Below are 19,845 nucleotides of genomic sequence, written 5' to 3' on the forward strand. Positions count from 1 at the left end.
TAAGCAACTTGTTTAGACCAAACCAAGCGATGGGAAAATATAATATGCACACCGGCTACTATGGAAAGTCCCTTGAACAATCCTTTGCATTACAACTTTTAAATAATTAGAAATAGTGATGTGACATAAAGACCTGCCTTGAATTACATGAGATTTTAATACTTTTAAGCCAACTTAAGAGAAAATAAATCACAATCACTCACTGTTTCTGTATTCAGAATATAGTCAAATACCTCAAATTTGTTTCTCTATTCACTTCCACCCAAATTAGACCTTTATCAGATGTATATTTTTGATTCAAGTCCTCTAATGCAAATATTTCCGTAACATGCTTTAAAAAATAATTAAGCCGACTTAACTTACCCTTTGCCTGAAGTCTGAATCAGCATTTGGATTTAGCCCTAAAAGAGCCTGTTCATCCATCCCTGCTGCTATACTTGGAGTTTTCTGATTACGATAGGCGTGCCCTCTGATCCCACAGAAGAATCCACAAACATCTGCACACACACACACACACAAAGTTGAAAGAAAACAATACTTGATAAACAAAATAGATGCTTATCCAGAATATAACAAGCGGTAACATTATGCAAAGAAGTTTAAGAGTTAAAAGAACTTCTTTTGAACCTATCCAAATTACAACTAAAGGAGCCTAAGTCTCAGAAGATTGGGTCTGCTAAATACTCCGCTAATGTGTAATTTCTAAAAATCTAAGGTATGCCATTAAGGTTCTCAAATGTTTTTCTTCAAGATCATCAATAAAGTACAGAAAGTCATTCTTTTTTTTGAAATAGAAGTATCTAATTTATGTTATTACCATCTCCAGTAAAGTGCAATTGTGCAACTACATTAAGTTAAAAAAAAGACAAATCTAGATCATCTTATTACACTAATACTTGCTTACTGCCATTTATCAATATCACAATCCTTTAAAAAAAAATTAGAATGGCTGACTAAATACGGATCTCAGAGTGCCTTTCTGGAGAGTCTACCAAGTACTTCAGGAGAAGTCAAATGAAAAAGGAGCTAAAGAGTGAAAAACAAGTCATTTAGCTTTTGAAAAATGGGCTAGCTCTGCCTTTTACAGATCTCTGCTCTTGCCAGCCCAATTCCAGAAATGTATTTCAAAAACTGTTTTCTAACAGTAGCTATAAAAATTGACAACACTGATTTTTCTTATTTAAGAACTTCTTTTAGTCTCCGGAAAATACTGCATTTTTTCACAATATAGGGTCTAACATTCTCAAGTAAGAACATGACCAGCCCTAAAGGCAACTTGGTTTCTGATAAACTGTTTATTTATCTGCAGAAACAAAGAACAAACTCTACCTGAGGTAGGGAGACCAGATCTTACTACTCCTATTAAAAGGTTGTAAGGCTTTTTAAAAAAAAATTATCATAACCAATTGGACCATAACTGATCTAACCAAAGAGATCAGAGCCTAAAGGGGTCAAGTACCTAAATGGGGGATGTGGTGTGGAAGGGGTCACAGCCTTTCGGGAATGGTAAGACCAGGATCAGATCCAGGTTAGAAGACTCCTACTACAACATGCTTTTCTGTCTCCCTGGCTCTGCCTGAATCAAATGATAAATCAGGATATGTGCTGAGAGCCTTGGAGAAGAAAGCTTGACCCCTTCTCTTACGATTACCATCATACTTGCAGACTACAGAGGGGCAGTGTAACTCCCCACTGCCCTCAGGATTAAGATCCAAACACTTTTCAACGACTCCTCACCATTCTGTACCCTAACCCAGCAAGGCCAGTGGTATTCTGCCTTTCATCTTCTTCGGACACATTGCTCTTTCCTTGTTACTTAGTTAACCTCTGCTTGTTCTTCAGAATTCAGCCTAGAGGCCACCTCTTTCAAAAACGCTTCTTTGACCTCTATTGTTCAACTCTCCCAAACTGGATTAGATGCCCCACCTAAATGCTGATACATTGTCACTGTCTGCTTACTACTTTTCTCTCATTAACCTTAAAGGGAAGGAGGGACTGTCTGAGTATTTGTCATTGTGTCCCTAGGACATAATATAACATACATTTTGGATTTGGAAAGACCTGTATTGGTACTCTGATCTTGTCATTTTCAAACTAGGGCCACATAGACAACTACCAAACCTGAGAGAGCGAGCCGTTTCTATGAAATGGGAAAAAGAGCATCTGACTCATAAAGTTGCAAAGACTTCAATGAGATAAGGTATGTAAAAGCGTGCCTGGCACCTAGTGGGTCCTCAATAGCTTATCTATCATTCAGAGCTAGGCACACGGGGGAATGGGAACTACTTGGAGTAATCTAGATTTCTTTCTTTCTTTCTTTCTTTTTTTGCCGTACGCGGGCCTCTCACTGCTGTGGCCTCTCCCGCTGTGGAGCACAGGCTCCGGACGCACAGGCTCCGGACGCACAGGCTCAGCGGCCATGGCTCACGGACCCAGCCGCTCCGCGGCATGTGGGATCTTCCCGGACCGGGGCACGAACTTGTGTCTCCTGTATCGGCAGGCGGACCCCCAACCACTGCGCCACCAGGGAAGCCCTAGATTTCTTATACTAGTAAACTGGCATTTTGAACAGATGGAAAACCAAAAAGCTACTGTTGAAAATTTGACGACAATTCCCCTGAAAAATGCACACACAGAAAGAAAAGACAATCTGAATTTCTATGAATCCCAGATTAAGTCCTATAAAAGATTCCTTGAATTTGGCATGGCTTTAGGGAAAATTGCGTAAACTTGGTCACTCCGATTCTACCAAGGGAAACAGCAAGTGGTCCTAAGTAAAAACATCGGAAACAAAACAACTTAAGGAAACAAAACTTGTTACAGTTGTCAGCACAGAAAGAATCCCCCACGGAGAAGGCACTTGGATAATAATCAACATGCAATGGTAAATTACTTACATGTATGCAAAAAACGGAAAAGTTACAACCTCTGCAAAAAGGTGACAATTTTCCCAGTAAAAGGTTGCGCATAATGTTCTAACACCGCATAGCGGTGCAGGCGTAAACATTTGTTACAATGTGATAAACACTTCAATTACGCATCTAGCAAATGTTCCGGGGGAAGGCGAGCAACATACTCGAAATATCCAGCCCTAACTCTCCCATGTATAGCCATTAAATCAAGAATCAAAACAATCTGGAAAAATTCCTCTATACCTACTGAAGACTGATCAAAGACCAGGACTGAATCTTTCCAGCCTTTTAACACCACTCTGACAAGTCGCTTTAATAAAACGTAACTTCCCTTAGTAACAACTAGCACTTTCAAACAGTGCTAGTTGTTACAATTAGCACTTTCAAAAGGTACTCCTTTTTTCGGGTTACAGGGAAACATCACGCTTCTCTACTCCTGCAGAATTGTGAGGAAGGGAAAAGCAAAAATGGCGTGCCGTGCTGGCAAATTACTACACAGAAATAATACTTTTTTTTGTCCTGGGACGGGGGTCGGGGGTGGGGTGGGAGGAATCAAGTCTGAGGTCTCTGCAGTTGAAACTGGTGGGACACGCTACAAGTATTACAAACGGGCTCGGCCACTTTTACTATATCGGGGGCCACAGGCAATGGGGGCCCTCCTCGACCGGCCTTGGCCCCTTCCTTCCCCCGGATCCCTCCCCTAAAGGGAGCCTCGTGGCAATTCGGGTGATGAAACACCCGGCAACGAGCGGCCACGCACTAGGGACGCGCTCAGTCTCGGCGGCCGCAGCTTGTACCCACCCCCACCCAGTCCGCCTAGCCTCTGGGAGCATCGCCATGCAGGGCCCGACCCGCACCACTCCCCGACATGGGGGATCCCCGGGCCAGTCCTCCCGGCCAACTTCCCCGCAGCCTCGCGTGGACCGAGTCGGGTCCGAGTCCCGCCCCGAGCCCCGAGTCACCTTCCCTATCACTCCATCCCGCCTCCCAGCCTGCACTCCCGAGGGCCGGTCAGCAGAGCGGAGCGGCGCCGCAAGCAGGGAGCAGGGAGAGCGGCCCTCGCCCTTGTCACCGTCGTCCTCCGCTACGGCCGCAGCGCTAACCCCGGAGACAGAGCTGGCCGGGGCCGCGCGCCTCTCGCCGCTCCGCGTCCCCTGGCGCCTTCTATTGCGTGGCGCCGGGCAGGCAAGCTAGCAAGCTGGCAGGCGGGATCGGCGCCCCAGGAAGGGAAAGAGCGCGAGGGCCAGCTAACGCTGCCGCCGCCGTCGCCGCTGAGTCAGCGCGAAGCGCGCTCCCCGCGTCGGAGCCGCGCGGACCAAAGCCTGCAGCCTCACGGAGAGTGCGGACTACGGCCCGCGAACCTGGACCGAGAGCCTACAACTCCCAGCATGCAATGTGCAGGCGACACTTCCGGGCAATGGGGCGCACGCGCTCGCCGGGCGCTCGCCAGGAGACGTGGTCGCCGGGGTCTCTGGTGCGTGCTGGGGTGGGGGTTCGTGGGAATCTCTCCCGGCTGTAGAGTCACTTGCTGTTTCTGCGCCAGGACAGAGACCCAGGGTTGGGTTTGCTTAGCACGTTCCATAAAGGCTTTGGTAGGTAGTCGGCAGGTTAGAGTATGGAGCCCCGGAGAGCCTCACCACGTGGTCCAAACCACGTGTGAGTCAGTTGTTTAATTATTCTCTTCTGTGGTCCCACGTGTTCCCCCGCGTGAGGATCCTCCGAGGAAAGCTGAAAATTAAAAATTTTCTTTTTAAACGTACCAGTATTTGTCATTCGTGAAAAGAAGGAGCGCTTTCTTAGGAAGTCCTATTCGTAGGTTCCTTCTATGATACTGTTACTTCGTTTATTCATTCACCGATTAGTTTGTTAATACTGAGTAGAGGTAGTGTGGGCACAAGCTGCGTAGATTTGGATCACAGCTCGCCCTACTTCCGTCACCAACCACCCCGCTCACTAGTTGTTAACCTCAGTTTCAGGCGCGTTACATAATCTATCTGTACTTAAGTTTACTCATCAGTGAAACGGTGGATGATAATCATATTGACCTCAAAGTGTTGTTGGCAGGATTAAATTAATACATGTGTTTGGCATACAATAAGTGCTCGTTATTTAGGTTTCATTGTTGATTGTTAAGTATGTACTGAATACAGACTAGGTTGCCCTCACTGGAACTACAGTGAAAAACAAAACTTGGGGGAGGGGAATGGAAGGAAAAGTAGAATAAAATTAATGTAACCATTTAACAGCTACATTTATTTAGTGACCGGCCATGTGCAAGACACTGCACCAGGCATTTCATATATAAAGAATCTCGAATCACTTTTGCATCACGCTTGTAATTTACTCGTTTAAAATGTCAGGCTAGGATTCCTGTGCTATTACAGTGTATCCCTAGCGTCTAATACCATGCCAGCCTGTAGTTACAATTCAATAAGTGAACAATATGGAGGCCTAATGCTAATCGTGGTCTAAGTGGCTCCAAAGTCTGTCATATGTTCAGTGTATTCCACTGTATCATCCTAAAGACCCTCAAAATACAGTCTATTGTATTGTTACCATCTATATTTGCCTTTTTCATTTGTAAATTTATTTTGTGGATACTTCATATGGGGAAGTTTATCTACAGCTTATCTAGTATCTATAGCTTATCTACAGTTTATCTAATAACACTGGCCCTTTATGGTAGTTCAAATGCCTAGGATTGTAAAAAACCTCTGAATTTTGTAAATTCATGTTATTTCGTAACAAATAAGGAAACTACTTGGAATCTACCTGAAGAGGATCTGAGAGGGATATTAAATTTGACCATTCCGTATTCTGGTTCCCCCATCCATAAAGGGATGGACAGTTTCCCATCTCAGACTAACATAAAATGCCAGTTATCAAAATGTTGACAAAGAGCTGTGATTATTTTAACTTAAAGCATGTGTGCTTGCATATGGCAATGCTTGTATGTACTAATTGGCAACATTTTGGAGCATTTATTATGTGCCAGAAACAGTCCTGAATGTTCAGATGTTAATCCACACAACAAGGTACTATCATTACGCCCATTTTATAGATGAGGAAACAGCAGTGCATAAAAGTTAAGTAGCAGAACTGGGATTCAAACGCGCATAGTCTGGCCCTAGAGTCTGTGCTTCTAACCCCTGTCTCTCAAATGAAGGTCCACTAAACGGTGATGACACTGTAGAACTATTGTGCTAAGTCAATTTTTCTTCCTATAAATATGGTGAGGCACCTCTCTTATAAAAATAAAACATTGTTCCTGTCCCATATTTCCCTTTTTTTTCAATTGCCAGAGTACTTGAAAGAATTAGGGTAGATAACATTTATATATTTCATTATGGTTTACAATATGTCTCCATATAACTTTTCTAATTTGTTCCTCTTAACCTTGTAGGGATGGAGCAGATATCATGATCATGATCATCATTTTTAATTTACAGAAAAGGAAACAGGGGCTTCCTTGGTGGCGCAGTGGTTAAGAATCTGCCTGCCAGTGCAGGGGACATGGGTTCGAGCCCTGGTCTCGGAAAATCCCACATGCCGCGGAGCAACTAAGCCCGTGCGCCACAACTACTGAGCCTGTGCTCTAGAGCCAATGAGCCACAACTACTGAGCTCGCGCGCCACAACTACTGAAGCCCGTGCACCTAGAGCCTGTGCTCTGCAACAAGAAAAGCCACCGGAATGAGAAGCCCGCGCACCAAAACAGAGTAGCCCCCACTCGCCGCAACTAGAGAAAGCCCATGCGCAGCAACGAAGACCCAATGCAGCCAAAAATAAATAAATTAATTAATTAATTAAAAAAAACAGGTGGATCTATTTTAAGTAACTTATCCACATAGCTAGTAAATGGTGGGCTAGAACCCTAGATTCTTGATTCTAGATTTCCTGTCTTCAGGACACCATATATGTTGCCTACACTTAATCTTCCAGTCTCTCACTTATTGTAATCTGTTTTCTGTTCCCAAATCACTCTACTAAAACTCTTACAAATGATCCAACCCTGTGACCATTTTTATTAATTTATTTCAACTTTTCTGTTGACTATCTCCTTCCTCCTTGAAATTCCTCTCTTGACTCTGACCCTGTGTTATCCTCAAAATCCTTTTATTTTTTTTGATGACTACTCTGTCTTCACTGCACTCCTACTTTTGTTCTCTTTACCATGTCTTCCCCAAAGTTGCCTTCTTAGCCACCTGGCTTTCTGTTTTCTGCACTTGCTCTCAGTAATTATTTCCATGGCTTCAACACTCATTTCTATGAAGATAATCTCCCATTCTCTACTTCTGGTTCTAAGATTCTGTACTCCTAACGTGTTACAAGACACCTACACATCTCACCAGTATGTCAACTCTTAACATGTCCAGAACCAAAGTCGTGATCTTACCCACAAAATACATCTCCCTCCTGATGTGGCTATTTATACCAATGCATTCAACTCCTCAACATAACTCAGTGCTCTTAGGGTCAGTTTGTTGCTTTCATGTTCAGTGATCCAGTTCAATTTCAGCATAGTGCTGTCACATCTATCTTTTCTGTTCCTTTCCTTATTTCCTCTACCTTACATTAGGCTTTCAAAGCTTCTCTCATGGACTTACTAAAGGAAACTTATCCATTTCTTGAAAGTTATCTTTAGGTTGTGAGACTGCAGGTGATTTTTGTTATCTTCCTTGTACCTTTTTGGATTTAAAAAAAAATTCACAGTGAACATGTAGTCCATTCATTAAAAAAAATTTTTTTAAACTGACTATAATAAAAGGAAAAAAAGAAAGTTTCATTCACTCTTTGAGAATTTATTGAATGCTACCTCCCTCAAGAAGTGTTTCCACATTTCCATAACCAGGCTTATTTGATCATTTCTTTGATGTTGTGCTTTTTTTCTCATACCTCTCATGTCATTAATATATTTTAATATGTTTTTGTTTTGTATTAAATTTGTGTGGTTGTCTTACCTATTAATCAATTCTTGAAGACTGAAAATAAGTTTTATCCTGATTCTGTTTATGGGTAGTAATTTCTCTGTAAATATCTGTGAAATGTATTGAATTGAACCCAAATAATATAATATGAGCTGATAACCACTGAGTTCTGTGTCAGATTCTCTTATTTGTCTCAAAGCTTATTAAGCCTAGTGTCATTGTCACCAAAAGCTCATTCATGATGGGTTTCCTGGCCTGGCCGAGAAAGAAGTCGGAAAATAGGTAGGGTGAGCTGTCTTTATTGGGTTCTAGTCCAATCATTGGTTTCTTTTAGAGTAAGTGGGTGTGAAGCAGGAAGCCTGAGGCAGAACAGAGCACTGGGGCATTATTTAGTAAAAGAAAAAGTTGTTTGTTTTAATCCAAGGCATTTGCATGTTTCCTTAGACTTTATCATAATGATACCTCCTCTTCTCTATATGTCAGTTGACTGCTAATGTTGTAGATATTTAAATGGTCAGTATCCATTAATACTAAGTAGAAATACCAAGGGATTCCTAATTCAGACACCTTTAAAAGTGCAGGTTCTATTTACCTACTACAGGCTTCAAGTATCTCTCTATACATACTGTCTTTAGTTTCACGCTGGGAGATGGGAACACTTGGGATCCCTAGACCCACTGAAGGGTACTTCTAGTTTGAAATCCTTACAGGATTCTTACGACCTATGGCCCACTGCTCATTTCTCCACCAAAAATGCAACTAAAAAAAAAAAAAAGGTAAAAATGCCATTCTTTTGTTTGTATATTTGTGCATGTAGATTAGATGTTGTCTTGAGCCTTAATCTAAAGTTTAAAAAGTTAGGCTAGCACCCAACAAGGAAGAGTTTAATATTACTACTTTGTATATGGGGAACTAAATGACCATATATGTACCAGGAAATCACATAGTTGTTCAATTTATTTTTAAAACACTTACACATTGTCGCTCTGTTCTAGGTACCTGTTCTAAGTACTTAGAAACATTGCTAATCCTCATAATAACTCTATGGGGTTGGTACTATTACCCCATTTCACAGATCAGGAAACTGGGGCACTGAGCAATTAAGGTAAGTTGTCCAGGAACTCCCTGGCAGTCCAGTGGTTAAGACTCCATACTCTCCCTGCCGAGGGCCCAGGTTTGATCACTGGTTGGGGAACTAGGATCCCGCATGCCGTGCAGTGTGGCCAAATAAATAAAGTTGTACAATGTAATTTTTTTTTTTTTTTTTTTTTTTTTTTTTTTTTTTTACTCAACCACTGCGCCACCGGGGAAGCCCCAATGTAATTTTTTAAACTACTGAGTGGGACCTGGAATTTGAACCACGTCATCTGGCTCAACACTACTGTCCTCTCATCCTTAGACCTAAGGCTATTCTGTTCTTCTGGTTAAGGAGAGTGCCTTTGGGTATTAGTTCCAGGTAAGTAATGTTCCATTCCTTTGGATAGTTTTATCAAGAAACATCTCTTAAGTGCTTGATTGCATAGGATCTGTACCAAATGCTTCCTGAGTTTGGATGGATTTAGAAGATAAGGAATAAATGCTTATGTAGGGTGTATTTATGTTAACTATCCTCATAAAGCTTACCAAAAGATAAGGGAATATGGATACTTTGCATGTCTGTAGTGCTTTCAGAACTCATAAGTCATTGCCTTTGCTCCTCACATCAGCTCTTTGGTTAGTAGGGCATAAATTAGTACTAGTTTCATTTTACGAATGGTCAAATGAGGCTCAAAAAGGTGAAGTGACTTTCCAAAAATCTCAGATACTGAGCAACAGGATTAGTGCTCTAATCCAGTTCTCCTGACTCCAAATCCAGGGATCTTTCTCCTATATGAAACCCCTTTCCTGTGATCCGAACTTTGCTGTTACACTGGCAACAGTATAGAAAAACAAGTGACTGGAAACCAAGATACTGCCTTCTCTGTGTGCCACAAAGTTAAAATTTTAACTGAGCTCACCTTAACCACCAGACCCTTTGTTAAATTCCCTTCTTCATGTGCAACATTTGTTAAGCCTAGTACCCTTATCACCAAAAGCTCATTTATGGTGGGATTCCTGACAGAGCAGATATGCTGTCTTTTCCGGTCCTGATCCAGTAATTCTGTTTCTTAGTCCCAGGAAGTGGGTATGGAACAGGGAGCCCAAGAGACACGAAATAGCAGTCTGGACTGATGCCTTTCCCCACTTTCCTCACATTCCACCTCTGCAGTAGCCATTTACTTTTCTTCTTTTTTTTTTTTAACATCTTTATTGGGGTAAAATTGCTTTACAAATGGTGTGTTAGTTTCTGCTTTATAACAAAGTGAATCAGTTATACATATACATATGTTCCCATATCTCTTCCCTCTTGCGTCTCCCTCCCTCCCACCCTCCCTATCCCACCCCTCCAGGCGGTCACAAAGCACTAAGCGATATCCCTGTGCCACGAGGCTGCTTCCCACTAGCTATCTACCTTACGTTTGTTAGTGTATATATGTCCATGCCTCTCTCTCGCCCTGTCACAGTTCACGCTTCCCCCTCCCCATATCCTCAAGTCTGTTCTCCAGTAGGTCTGCGTCTTTATTCCTGTCTTACCCCTAGGTTCTTTTCAACCACTCTTGTGAGGTGTGGTTATTTGGCAAAGCTGAAGGGCCTTTGCCTTCTGTTGGTTTGAGGCAACAAATTCTAGAATGGGTTACATAGCGAATAGTCTTTATTTCAGAGGAAATAGCCATGCCTCTGGGGCTCCAGGTATGAAGTTATGAAGAGTCAGATGTATGATCAGATTCCAAGAAAACTTGAAATGCTAGGTCATTTAAAATTTTGTCAGCAGGTGGCTCTTCTCTCCTTATTCACCAAATACATTCTCGCCAAAAAAAGAAATATTGTTTCTACTTCTTTGCTGCTATCGAGTTCCTCAGACTTCTTTAGTCACATCCAAACATTTCTTCTCAGTTCCCTTTTGCAGCGATTTAGTCTACAATAAGTTTATGCATTTTAATTTATTTATACTCTCCACAAAGGATTTGAAATTGCTTACAACATACAGTATGCCATAGTAAAATATGAGGAAAAGGAGAATATAAAATGCAATAAAGAATATGTAATTCGATTCTGGGTTGCAGGTAGCTGGAGCAAATCAAACAAAATATAAATATATGGTTTGCATTACCAGGTCTCTGGGTGAGTGAGCAGGAAGGGAGAATGACTTTTCTAGGATTTGAAATTAAAATGAAAGTTCTCACCTAGAGTTATTGGAGGCAAGTTTCTGTTGCTGTGTCCTTCTCATCTCTCTAACCTAATTTATAATAAGTTATTCATGGTCTGTAAAAACTAAGCAGTACTTTTACTACCCTGCAGTCTCAAGGCTGCACGATCAGCATTTCTCAACCTCTAAGCTTCAATTTGTTCAAGATGCAGGCTTCACCCATTCATTCATCCTACACAGATTGAGTTCCGACTGCCTACAGGGCATTGTCCTGGGCACTGGGAACAGAAACATATCCATTAGGTAGGCTTGGGTGTGCTCAAAACAATTTATAAGATTTTCTTCTGTCTGATTTTATGTCGTTGGAGAAAGAAAAGCTACGTTTCTACTCATAAAAATTAGAGAGCTATGCCATTCAGTGTTATAATCGAATGATAAACCTGTGTGATTGATCTTAATAGGGCTCTAGGATTGTTCTGTTTAAAAATAAATCTATTTTAAAATATTTAATAAATAAATCGGTAAATTACATGTCATTCAAGTTTCTAATAGAAAACCTGACTAAAACCGAGGCTTCCACACGGTTTGTAATAAATGGCTTGGTCTGCAACAGCTGGAGTAGGCGAGGGTAGGGGGCCGGGGTGAGAGGAGGGCCCAGGATGCTTGCCAGCAAGGAACCTGGGGGACCGGCGTCGCGGCCCGCCCACTGTTGTCTGGGGTTGAGGCCAGGATGGGGGGAGGGCTGCGCGGAGGCGTCCACCACTCTCAGCCCTCGGCCCTGCAGCGGGCGCCCCGCATGGCCAGCCCCGCGCGGGCCGGTTTCCCCGCGCGTAAGAACAGCCGCCTGGACGCGTTCCTGCGGAGGCATCTGCCGGCCCGAGGTCTACGACGCCATCCGCGCCTACGAGCAGTGCATCGTGGTGTCCGACACGGGGAAACACACCTTAAAGTACGTGCTGCTCAGTGACCGGCTCATCTACCTGACCGAGAACCCGCTCCAGTCCATCCGGCGAGTCGTGGCGCTCCGGAACATCGCGGCCATTGACCTGGTGAGGCGCGCGGGCGGGCTCGCGAGAATCCCCCTTCTTGGGGGGGGTTCTGTATGCACTCTGAATAAAGATGCTTTTACCGTTCTCATCTTCTGTACCGGTCATCCCCTGTCCCCTCAAATACAGATTTGGAGAACATAGCCCCCTATCAGAAGTACGCTTTGAGGTCATTCCTAAGTTCATTAAGCATCTAGCCTTGCCAAGCACTGTCTAGACACTGAGGATGCAAAAGTGAAATAGGGCGCCATCCCAGAAGCTGCTATGGGAGAGACAGAAAGCCAACACCAGGACAAATAAATGCCATGTGATAAATGCTATTATGCCTTGTTTATTTTTTTATTTTTAGGGCTTAGAGCGTGTTAGGTGCTCGATATGAGTTAAGTGAATAAATGAATTAATGAATGAATGCATGCATGCATTAATGAGATGCGCATGGGATGCCTGGCAATCTCAGGCGGATCATTCATCCAAACTGGGCTCAGGCCATGCTGGGAAAACTTCCTGGAAGGAGTGTCATAAGAGCGGAGCCTTGAAGGAGATACAATCTGTCCCAGTTTTTAGTGTGCTGCTACTGTATCCCTTTCGTCCAGGAATAGATTTACCTTATAAATCAGCAACAGCTTGAAGCAGTCTCTCTCCAATTACTGTTTTTCCCCCTTGGCTCCCTTTGTCTGAGCTGCTCTTCAGGTGTGTTCTTCCTTTTTCCATTGGGGACAGGTGTCTAGCCTCGTTTTTCTTTCCTTTGCCCTAGTCTCTGTGTCCCTCAAGGGAGAGGTTGGCGAGACTCTTGATAGAGCTGTTTTTTTATTTTTATTTATTTATTTATTTATTTATTTTATTTTTGCGGTACGCGGACCTCTCACTGCTGTGGCCTCTCCCGTTGCGGAGCACAGGCTCCGGACGCGCAGGCTCAGCGGCCATGGCTCACGGGCCCAGCCGCTCTGCGGCACGTGGGATCTTCCCGGACCGGGGCATGAACCCGTGTCCCCTGCATCGGCAGGCGGACTCTCAACCACTGCGCCACCAGGGAAGCCCTGATAGAGCTGTTTTGCCAAGAAAATCATAGCTTGTTTGGAACATGTCTGTAAGAAAATAATAAAATTAAATGAAAAAAGTAGGGCTTCCCTGGTGGCACAGTAGTTAAGAATCCGCCTGCTAATGCAGGGGACATGGGTTTGAGCCCTGGTCCGGGAAGATCCCACATGCCGCGGAGCAGCTAAGCCCATGCACCACAACTCCGGAGCCTGCGCTCTAGAACCTGCGAGCCACAACTACTGAAACTCGGGTGCCTAGAGCCCGTGCTCCGCAACAAGCCACTGCAATGAGAAGCCCGTGCACTGCACCGCGGCTAGAGAAAGCCTGCACGCAGCAATGAAGACCCAATGTAGAGAAAAATAAAAGAATGAATAAAATAAATAAATTAAAAATAAATAAATAAATGAAAAAAGTAAATGCTTTCTTTTTCTACTTAAAATACTGCCGTGGGCTGATATCACTATGCTAATTTCTTTGCTTTATTTGAGCCAAAGCTGGAAGTAAAACTGCCTTTTCCTCACTGCTACTGTTTGCATTCTCTTGAACTAAAATTTAAAAAAAATTAAATTTCTGACCAAATGTTTTAGAAAACATTAAACACTCAACTTCTTCTAGTGTCTGCAGTGTAAACATGTATTCTTTTAACAGAAAATAGTGATTTTAGGATATTGTTACTCTCCCCAAAAAGAGACAGTATACATATTTCAGTAGTTGTTATATGTATTTCTTTCTAAGCTGTCAGAATCTGAAAAGTACAGTAAAGCTCCCTAGGCCTCCCAAGCCAAGAATATTACAAAAAGGCATACCAATTTATTTATTTATATGAAATACTACATATTTCAGTAGTTGTTATATATATTTCTTTCTAAGCTGTCAGAATCTGCAAAGTACAGTAAAGCTCCCTAGGCCTCCCAAGCCAAGAATATTACAAAAAGACATACCAATTTATTTAGTTTACAAGGTAAACTCTGTACTCGATTTACAGAGTTTACCTTTCAGGCATATAGAAGAATGTGTAATGTCTATAAAGGTGCCAAACAAATCTAAGATTTCAGCATTGTTGATAGATTTAAAGTCCATCTTACACAATATAGTTTAACTTTGTTTAAAGTTGTGGTAGGCAGAATAATGGCTCCCAAAAGATATCTCCAGAACCTGTTTTACGTTACATGGCAAAGGGGAATTACAGTTGCAGATAGAATTAAGGTTGCTTGCTAATCAGCTGACCTTAAAATAGGGAGATTATCTTGGATTATCTGCATAGGGCGAATGTAATCACAAAATCCTTAAAAGTGGAAAAGGGAGGCAGAAGAAGAGTCAGCAGCAGAGTGATGCAGCGTAAGAAAGACTACTGGTTTTGAAGTTGGAAGGGGGCCACGAACCAAGGAATGTGCGCAGCCTCTAAAAGCTGGAAAAGGCACAGAAACAGGTTTTTCCCTAGAGCCTCCAGAAAGAATGCAGTCTTGCTGATACCTTGGTTTTAGACCAGTGAAACCCATATCAGATTTCTGACCCCAGAACTGTAAGAAAATAAGTTTGCGTTGTTTAATACCACAAGTTTATGGTAATGTGTAACAACAGCAATAGGAATTCAATAAAGAAGTGTTTTCTCTTATGTTGTTTTTAAATGGGTAATTGTTAAAATGTATTGTTTCAGTGAGAAATAAGTATAATCATGCCAAGCACAAATGCCTTAATCTCTTTTTCTGGGTTTTTATTATAGTTATTGTTACATTTCAGTGGCTTGTGCTAAGCTCCATAGGGTGTGTGAAAAATGGGTGTCCCCAGATTGCTTTATCTAGTGTCAATTAATAACGAATTAATAACACTATGTCTATCCTTGGTACCACATAGAGAATTTTGCTGATTTCTATGTTATGTCATATATAGTTGTCCTGCTATCTATTACATTGGAGTATATCATCTCAGTGCTGGGCAGCTTTGTTTTTTAGAACTGGTTCCTCCTTTCTTGAAAGATAAACTGTTTAATCTCCTTTTCTCCTAGGGTGCTGTCCTCTTTCTAAGGCTACCTCTTTAGACATACTTTTCCGTTCTCAAAGGTCTTCTCATTTTACTGTGCAAGTTTGTCTCTTGTTATTTAACTTTCAGTTGGCTCAGGTTCCCACTTGGCCTTTGTTTTTACTGTCCTGTCAATAAAGCCCCTAAGCAAACCAGTCCTTTATGCCTCTGGGCCTCTACCCTTCTTGTTCCACATTTGGCCAGATTTCTCCACATAGTTCATGTCTCATATTCCAGTTACACTTAGGATAAAATTTGCAAATATACAGATAAAATTCTGTTCTCTCCCCTAAGGAAAAAAATTGAAAGAACAGCAACAAAACGTTAGACCCAGAGTATAGATGTGAGATTTCTGTTCTAGCAAAGACAAGTTCCACGTGCACTTGGAGGTCTCAGTAGGTGATTTGTTTTTGTTTTTTCAAAACAAATTAATGTCAGTTTTATTTAAATAATTTTTTTTTTTAAAATTTTTTTTTTTTTTTTTTTTTTTTTTGCGGTACACGGGCCTCTCACTGTTGTGGCCTCTCCCGTTGCGGAGCACAGGCTCCGGACGCGCAGGCTCAGCGGCCATGACTCACGGGCCCAGCCGCTCCGCGGCACGTGGGATCTTCCCGGACCGGGGCACGAACCCGTGTCCCCTGCATCGGCAGGCGGACTCTCAACCACTGCGCCACCAGGGAAGCCCTAAATAATTTTATGTAAGTTTTTTAATCATTTATATTTAAAAATTAATTATTTTAAAAGTTGATATATAATTGACTTATAACACTATGTTAGTTTCTGGCGTACAACATAGTGGTTTGATATTTCTATACATTACAAAATGATCACCACTCAGTAGGTGTTTATGGTTCATATCCTAAAAGAAAGGGTTTCCAAGGTTGTTTGGGCAGAGCTTTTGTGAAAGGCAGATGTTTTCTTTCAAAGTTCCTTTTGAAAGCTCTAGAGTTCTGCTCTTGTCCTGTACATCACAATACTATTCTTTAAGCCCTTCTAAGATTAGACACATTTTTCAAGTGTGAGAACCAACTCTCCTGAACAGTGATTTCCTATGGATTCACTCTCCTTCAATGCCATCCCATCACCTACAAAGAAAAAAAACCTGTCAACTTCAGCAGCCCTTGTTTCTACTTCTTGCCTTTCTTTGTCCTTGTCCTTTCACCACTTTCCTCAGTGAATATCTCCTCTCCAGCCATCCTGGGGTCCATGTGGCTTCTTGAACAGGCAGCAAATGCACCTTTATAGCCGGGCCTGTTTGCTTGCAGCGTTTGCTTCCTCCTCCTTCAAGGATGTTCAGAACGTCGTATCTATAATCTTCCTCCTTTTAAAAATGTAAAAAATATTCTCGGCTCGGACAGAAACAGGTCACAGGCTGTGCCGAAGGGGCCACTATAGTTTGCTAACGGATTCCTGCTTTCCCCTTCCCGTATTCAAATCCTACACAGTTTCCAGGCTAAGCCCAAGTTGTTCTTTCTCCAAATCACTTTTCCTTGACTGAGCCCATGAGAGCAGGTCTTTTGGTCTGTTTTGCTCATTGCTCTATCTGGTTCCTAGAACATTGCCTGATACAGGTGAGATGGCCAATAAATATTTGTTAAATATTCAACATAATCTGTCTCTTTGTTTCTCAGTTTATTATCTGCAATATACATCGGGGCATTTAGTAATACATTTTTATTCAGCTTTTGCTTTCTACCTGTGTGGACTTGGTCAAGTATATTCATCCTCTACTTTGTGCCTCCATTTCTTCATCTGTGAAATGGAGATAACAGCACCTTCCTTATAGAGCTGTTGGGAGGATTAACTTCATTAATAGATGAAACACACTTAAAATAGTACTTGGCACATGGGAAGAGCTACATACATGTTTCATTATTATCAATAACCTTTATTCACATATATTAAGTCAACTAAGGTTCCTGAATCTGTAAGATTGATATGATCTCTTTAGGAGATTTAGTAAATTTGGGGAAAAAATAACTGGTTTTTGAGCATTGATTATGTATTAGGTGTTTTATTTATTTATTTAGGCTGCGCCAGGTCTTATTTGCGGCATGAGGACTCTTAGTTGCAGCATACATGCGGGATCTAGTTGCCCCACCAGGGATTGAACCCAGGCCCCCTGCATTGGCAGCGTGGAGTCTTACCCACTGGACCACGAGGGAAGTCCCTATATATTAGCTGTTTTTAAATCTCATTTATTCTTTTTGAAAATTTGTGCACTGGGTTTGTCAAGTTTAATATGTTCAAAAACAGAATTCCTCATCTCCACCCCCAAACGTGTTCCTCTCTCAGCTTTTCCTATTTTAGGAAGTAACATCATCTTCCATTATCTTTAATTCTATCTTTCCTTCAACTCTTCTCATCCTACACATCAGTATGTCATCTTGACTTGTGTAGAAGAGGAAAACGTTTTTCTAGGTCTGAAAATTTTATATGACATGGGAGCCTTTACAAGGAAATGAAATCTCAAAGAAGAAACAGTTAAACCTATGTGTGTTTAGTACTAGGTTTAATGAAGAATGGAGAGTCATAGAAAAATGTGATAGTTCAAAAAAGTTCAAAAAAGCTAAGGGTAATAGACTGGGGAAATTTTAGAAAGGCCTGCTTGTTTGGATTTGTCTTAACATCCCTGTCTTGGAGATAAGGATGTTCCTTTCCTCTGGGTATAGGGAGGGCACCTCTCTCACGAGGGCCTTAAGACCTGATTCAGGGGAGGAGGGCTGGGGAAGGTCAGAAGGACTTTCCTGCATCTGTGTTTTCTTGAATTCCTTCAGCTCAAAGTATTCAGTATGCCAAGGCACCATATTTTGGGGTAGTGTGTTCTGAACCCCATCACTTGTCTTCCAAAATATATCTAACTATGACCTTTCCCATTTTTCTTATTCCTTTTTCTAGCACCACTTGTCCAGTCCCTTATCTAGACTACTGAAATTGCCTCCAAATTGATTCCTCTCCACATAGCAGCTGGGATGATCCTTTTAAATAATAATTATAAATTAAATTATATCACTCTTCTGTTTCAAAGTCTGCATGAACTTGCAAACTCCTTATTCCCTATGGGAGCCTCCATGGTTTGACCCATCTCTGACTTACCTCCTACCACTCTTCCCAGAGCTCTTTCTGCTCTTCTTCCTGCCTCAGGGCCTTTGCACCTGTCATCCTATCTGGAACACATTTCCTCAGATCTTCAGAGGGTTGATCCCTTCTTGTCAGTCATGTTTCTGAATTCAGCATCACCTCCACAGGGATGCCTTCTGTGTTCACCCAATCTAAAGTACCATTCCCCCAACACACTTAGCACATCTCTTTGTTTCAAAACACTTACCACTATTTGAAGTATAAGATTAATGTGTTTAGTGATTTATTATTGTCTATGTCCCATAGTAAATGTAAGCTCCATGAGAGCAGGACCTTGTTTGTCTTTTCATCCCTGTCTCACTGTGCGTTATATTCCCAGACACATAGCAGATAGTCAATAACTACTTGTAAAACTGGAAGAATGAATAAGTGAATGAATGGATGCTCAGATCCATCATACAGTTTACCTCTTAGAAAGGGACATATTTCCTTATTTCCAAATATTGAGGGACTTGGGAGACTGACAACTCATCACACTGGCCAGAGTTAACACAGCCAGTTAGTGGCAGAGTCAAGAGTAAATTCCCACGGGTCTCCTGCTGCTCAGATTCAGCTCTCTTAATGCTTCTTTTGTGTTTGTATGGGATGACCCCTGTGTTGTTTATCTGTGTCATGCATTTTGAGAGATAGTGAGAGTTATATGAGACCATGTTATGCATACTTCTTTTTATCTTGAGCTTTTTTCCCCTCTATTTTGACTCACTTGTTGCATTTCAAAGATCTCACTATGGGAGGAAGAAAGAAGTGATAAACTCTTTATCAGTCATTGTGGCTGTTTCTTTTTTCTTTTAATTTTTTAAAAAATTAATTAATTTTATTCATTTTTGGCTGCATTGGGTCTTTGTTGCTTCGAGCGGGCTTTCTCTAGTTGCGGTGAGCCGGGGCTACTCCTCATTGCGATGCACAGGCTTCTCATTGCGGTGGCTTCTCTTGTTGCAGAGCCTGGGCCCTAGGCGTGCGGGCTTCGGTAGTTGTGGCATGTGGGCTCAGTAGTTGCAGCATGCAGTCTCAGTAGTTGTGGCTCGTGGGCTCTAGAGCACAGGCTCAGTAGCTGTGGTGCACAGGCTTAGCTACACTGTGGCATGTGGGATCTTTCCAGACCAGGGCTTGAACCCATGTTCCCTGCATTGGCAGGCAGATTCTTAACCACTGCGCCACCAGGGAAGCCCAGGTCAGTGCTTGTTTGATTTTATTTATTTATTTATTTATTTATTTTTTGGCTGTGTCGGGTCTTCATTGTGGCATGCAGGCTTTTCGTTGTAGTGCATGGGCTTCTCTCTAGTTGTGACGTGCAGGTTTTTCTCTCTCTAGTTGTGGCGCAGGCTCCAGAGCACGTGGGCTCTGTAGTTTGCAGCACGTGGACTCTCCAGTTGAGGCTCACCAGCTCAGTAGTTGTGGTGTGTGGGTTTAGTTGCTCCATGGCACGTGGGATCTTAGTTCCCTGACCAGGGATCGAACCCGTGTCCCCGGCGTTGGAAGGCAGATTCTTTACCACTGGACCACCAGGGAAGTCCCAGTGCTTGTTTGATTTTAATA

At 42.3% G+C, this 19,845-nt stretch overlaps 2 protein-coding genes across 7 annotated transcripts in view; one reads left to right on the forward strand and one right to left on the reverse strand.

Moving 5' to 3' along the window:
• XPOT (exportin for tRNA) overlaps positions 1-4,262 on the reverse strand; it is a 38,132-nt gene extending 33,870 nt beyond the window's left edge. Inside the window, exons 1-2 of one of the 6 annotated variants that reach the window (XM_024736798.1) lie at positions 3,875-4,262; positions 364-497 (exon numbers count right to left, since the gene is read on the reverse strand). In XM_024736798.1, coding sequence (XP_024592566.1) covers positions 364-423 — 60 coding nt within the window. In that variant the 5' untranslated portion in view covers positions 424-497; positions 3,875-4,262. Of the gene's footprint in view, positions 1-363; positions 2,374-2,897; positions 3,845-3,874 lie in introns of those variants that run through there. The other 5 variants (XM_024736796.1, XM_024736793.1, XM_024736797.1 and 2 more) reach the window with 5 other exon arrangements.
• Positions 4,263-11,861: 7,599 nt separating this feature from the next.
• The window catches only part of CUNH12orf56 (chromosome unknown C12orf56 homolog), a 56,747-nt gene continuing 48,763 nt past the window's right edge, over positions 11,862-19,845 (forward strand). The window contains 3 exon segments of the mRNA XM_024736376.1: positions 11,862-11,939; positions 11,941-12,114; positions 14,414-14,487. Of these exon segments, the coding sequence (XP_024592144.1) occupies positions 11,862-11,939; positions 11,941-12,114; positions 14,414-14,487 (326 nt within the window).

This window comes from Neophocaena asiaeorientalis, unplaced genomic scaffold, assembly GCF_003031525.2.
Source record: "Neophocaena asiaeorientalis asiaeorientalis breed wild unplaced genomic scaffold, Neophocaena_asiaeorientalis_V1.1 scaffold134, whole genome shotgun sequence".
Lineage (NCBI taxonomy): Eukaryota > Metazoa > Chordata > Mammalia > Artiodactyla > Phocoenidae > Neophocaena > Neophocaena asiaeorientalis.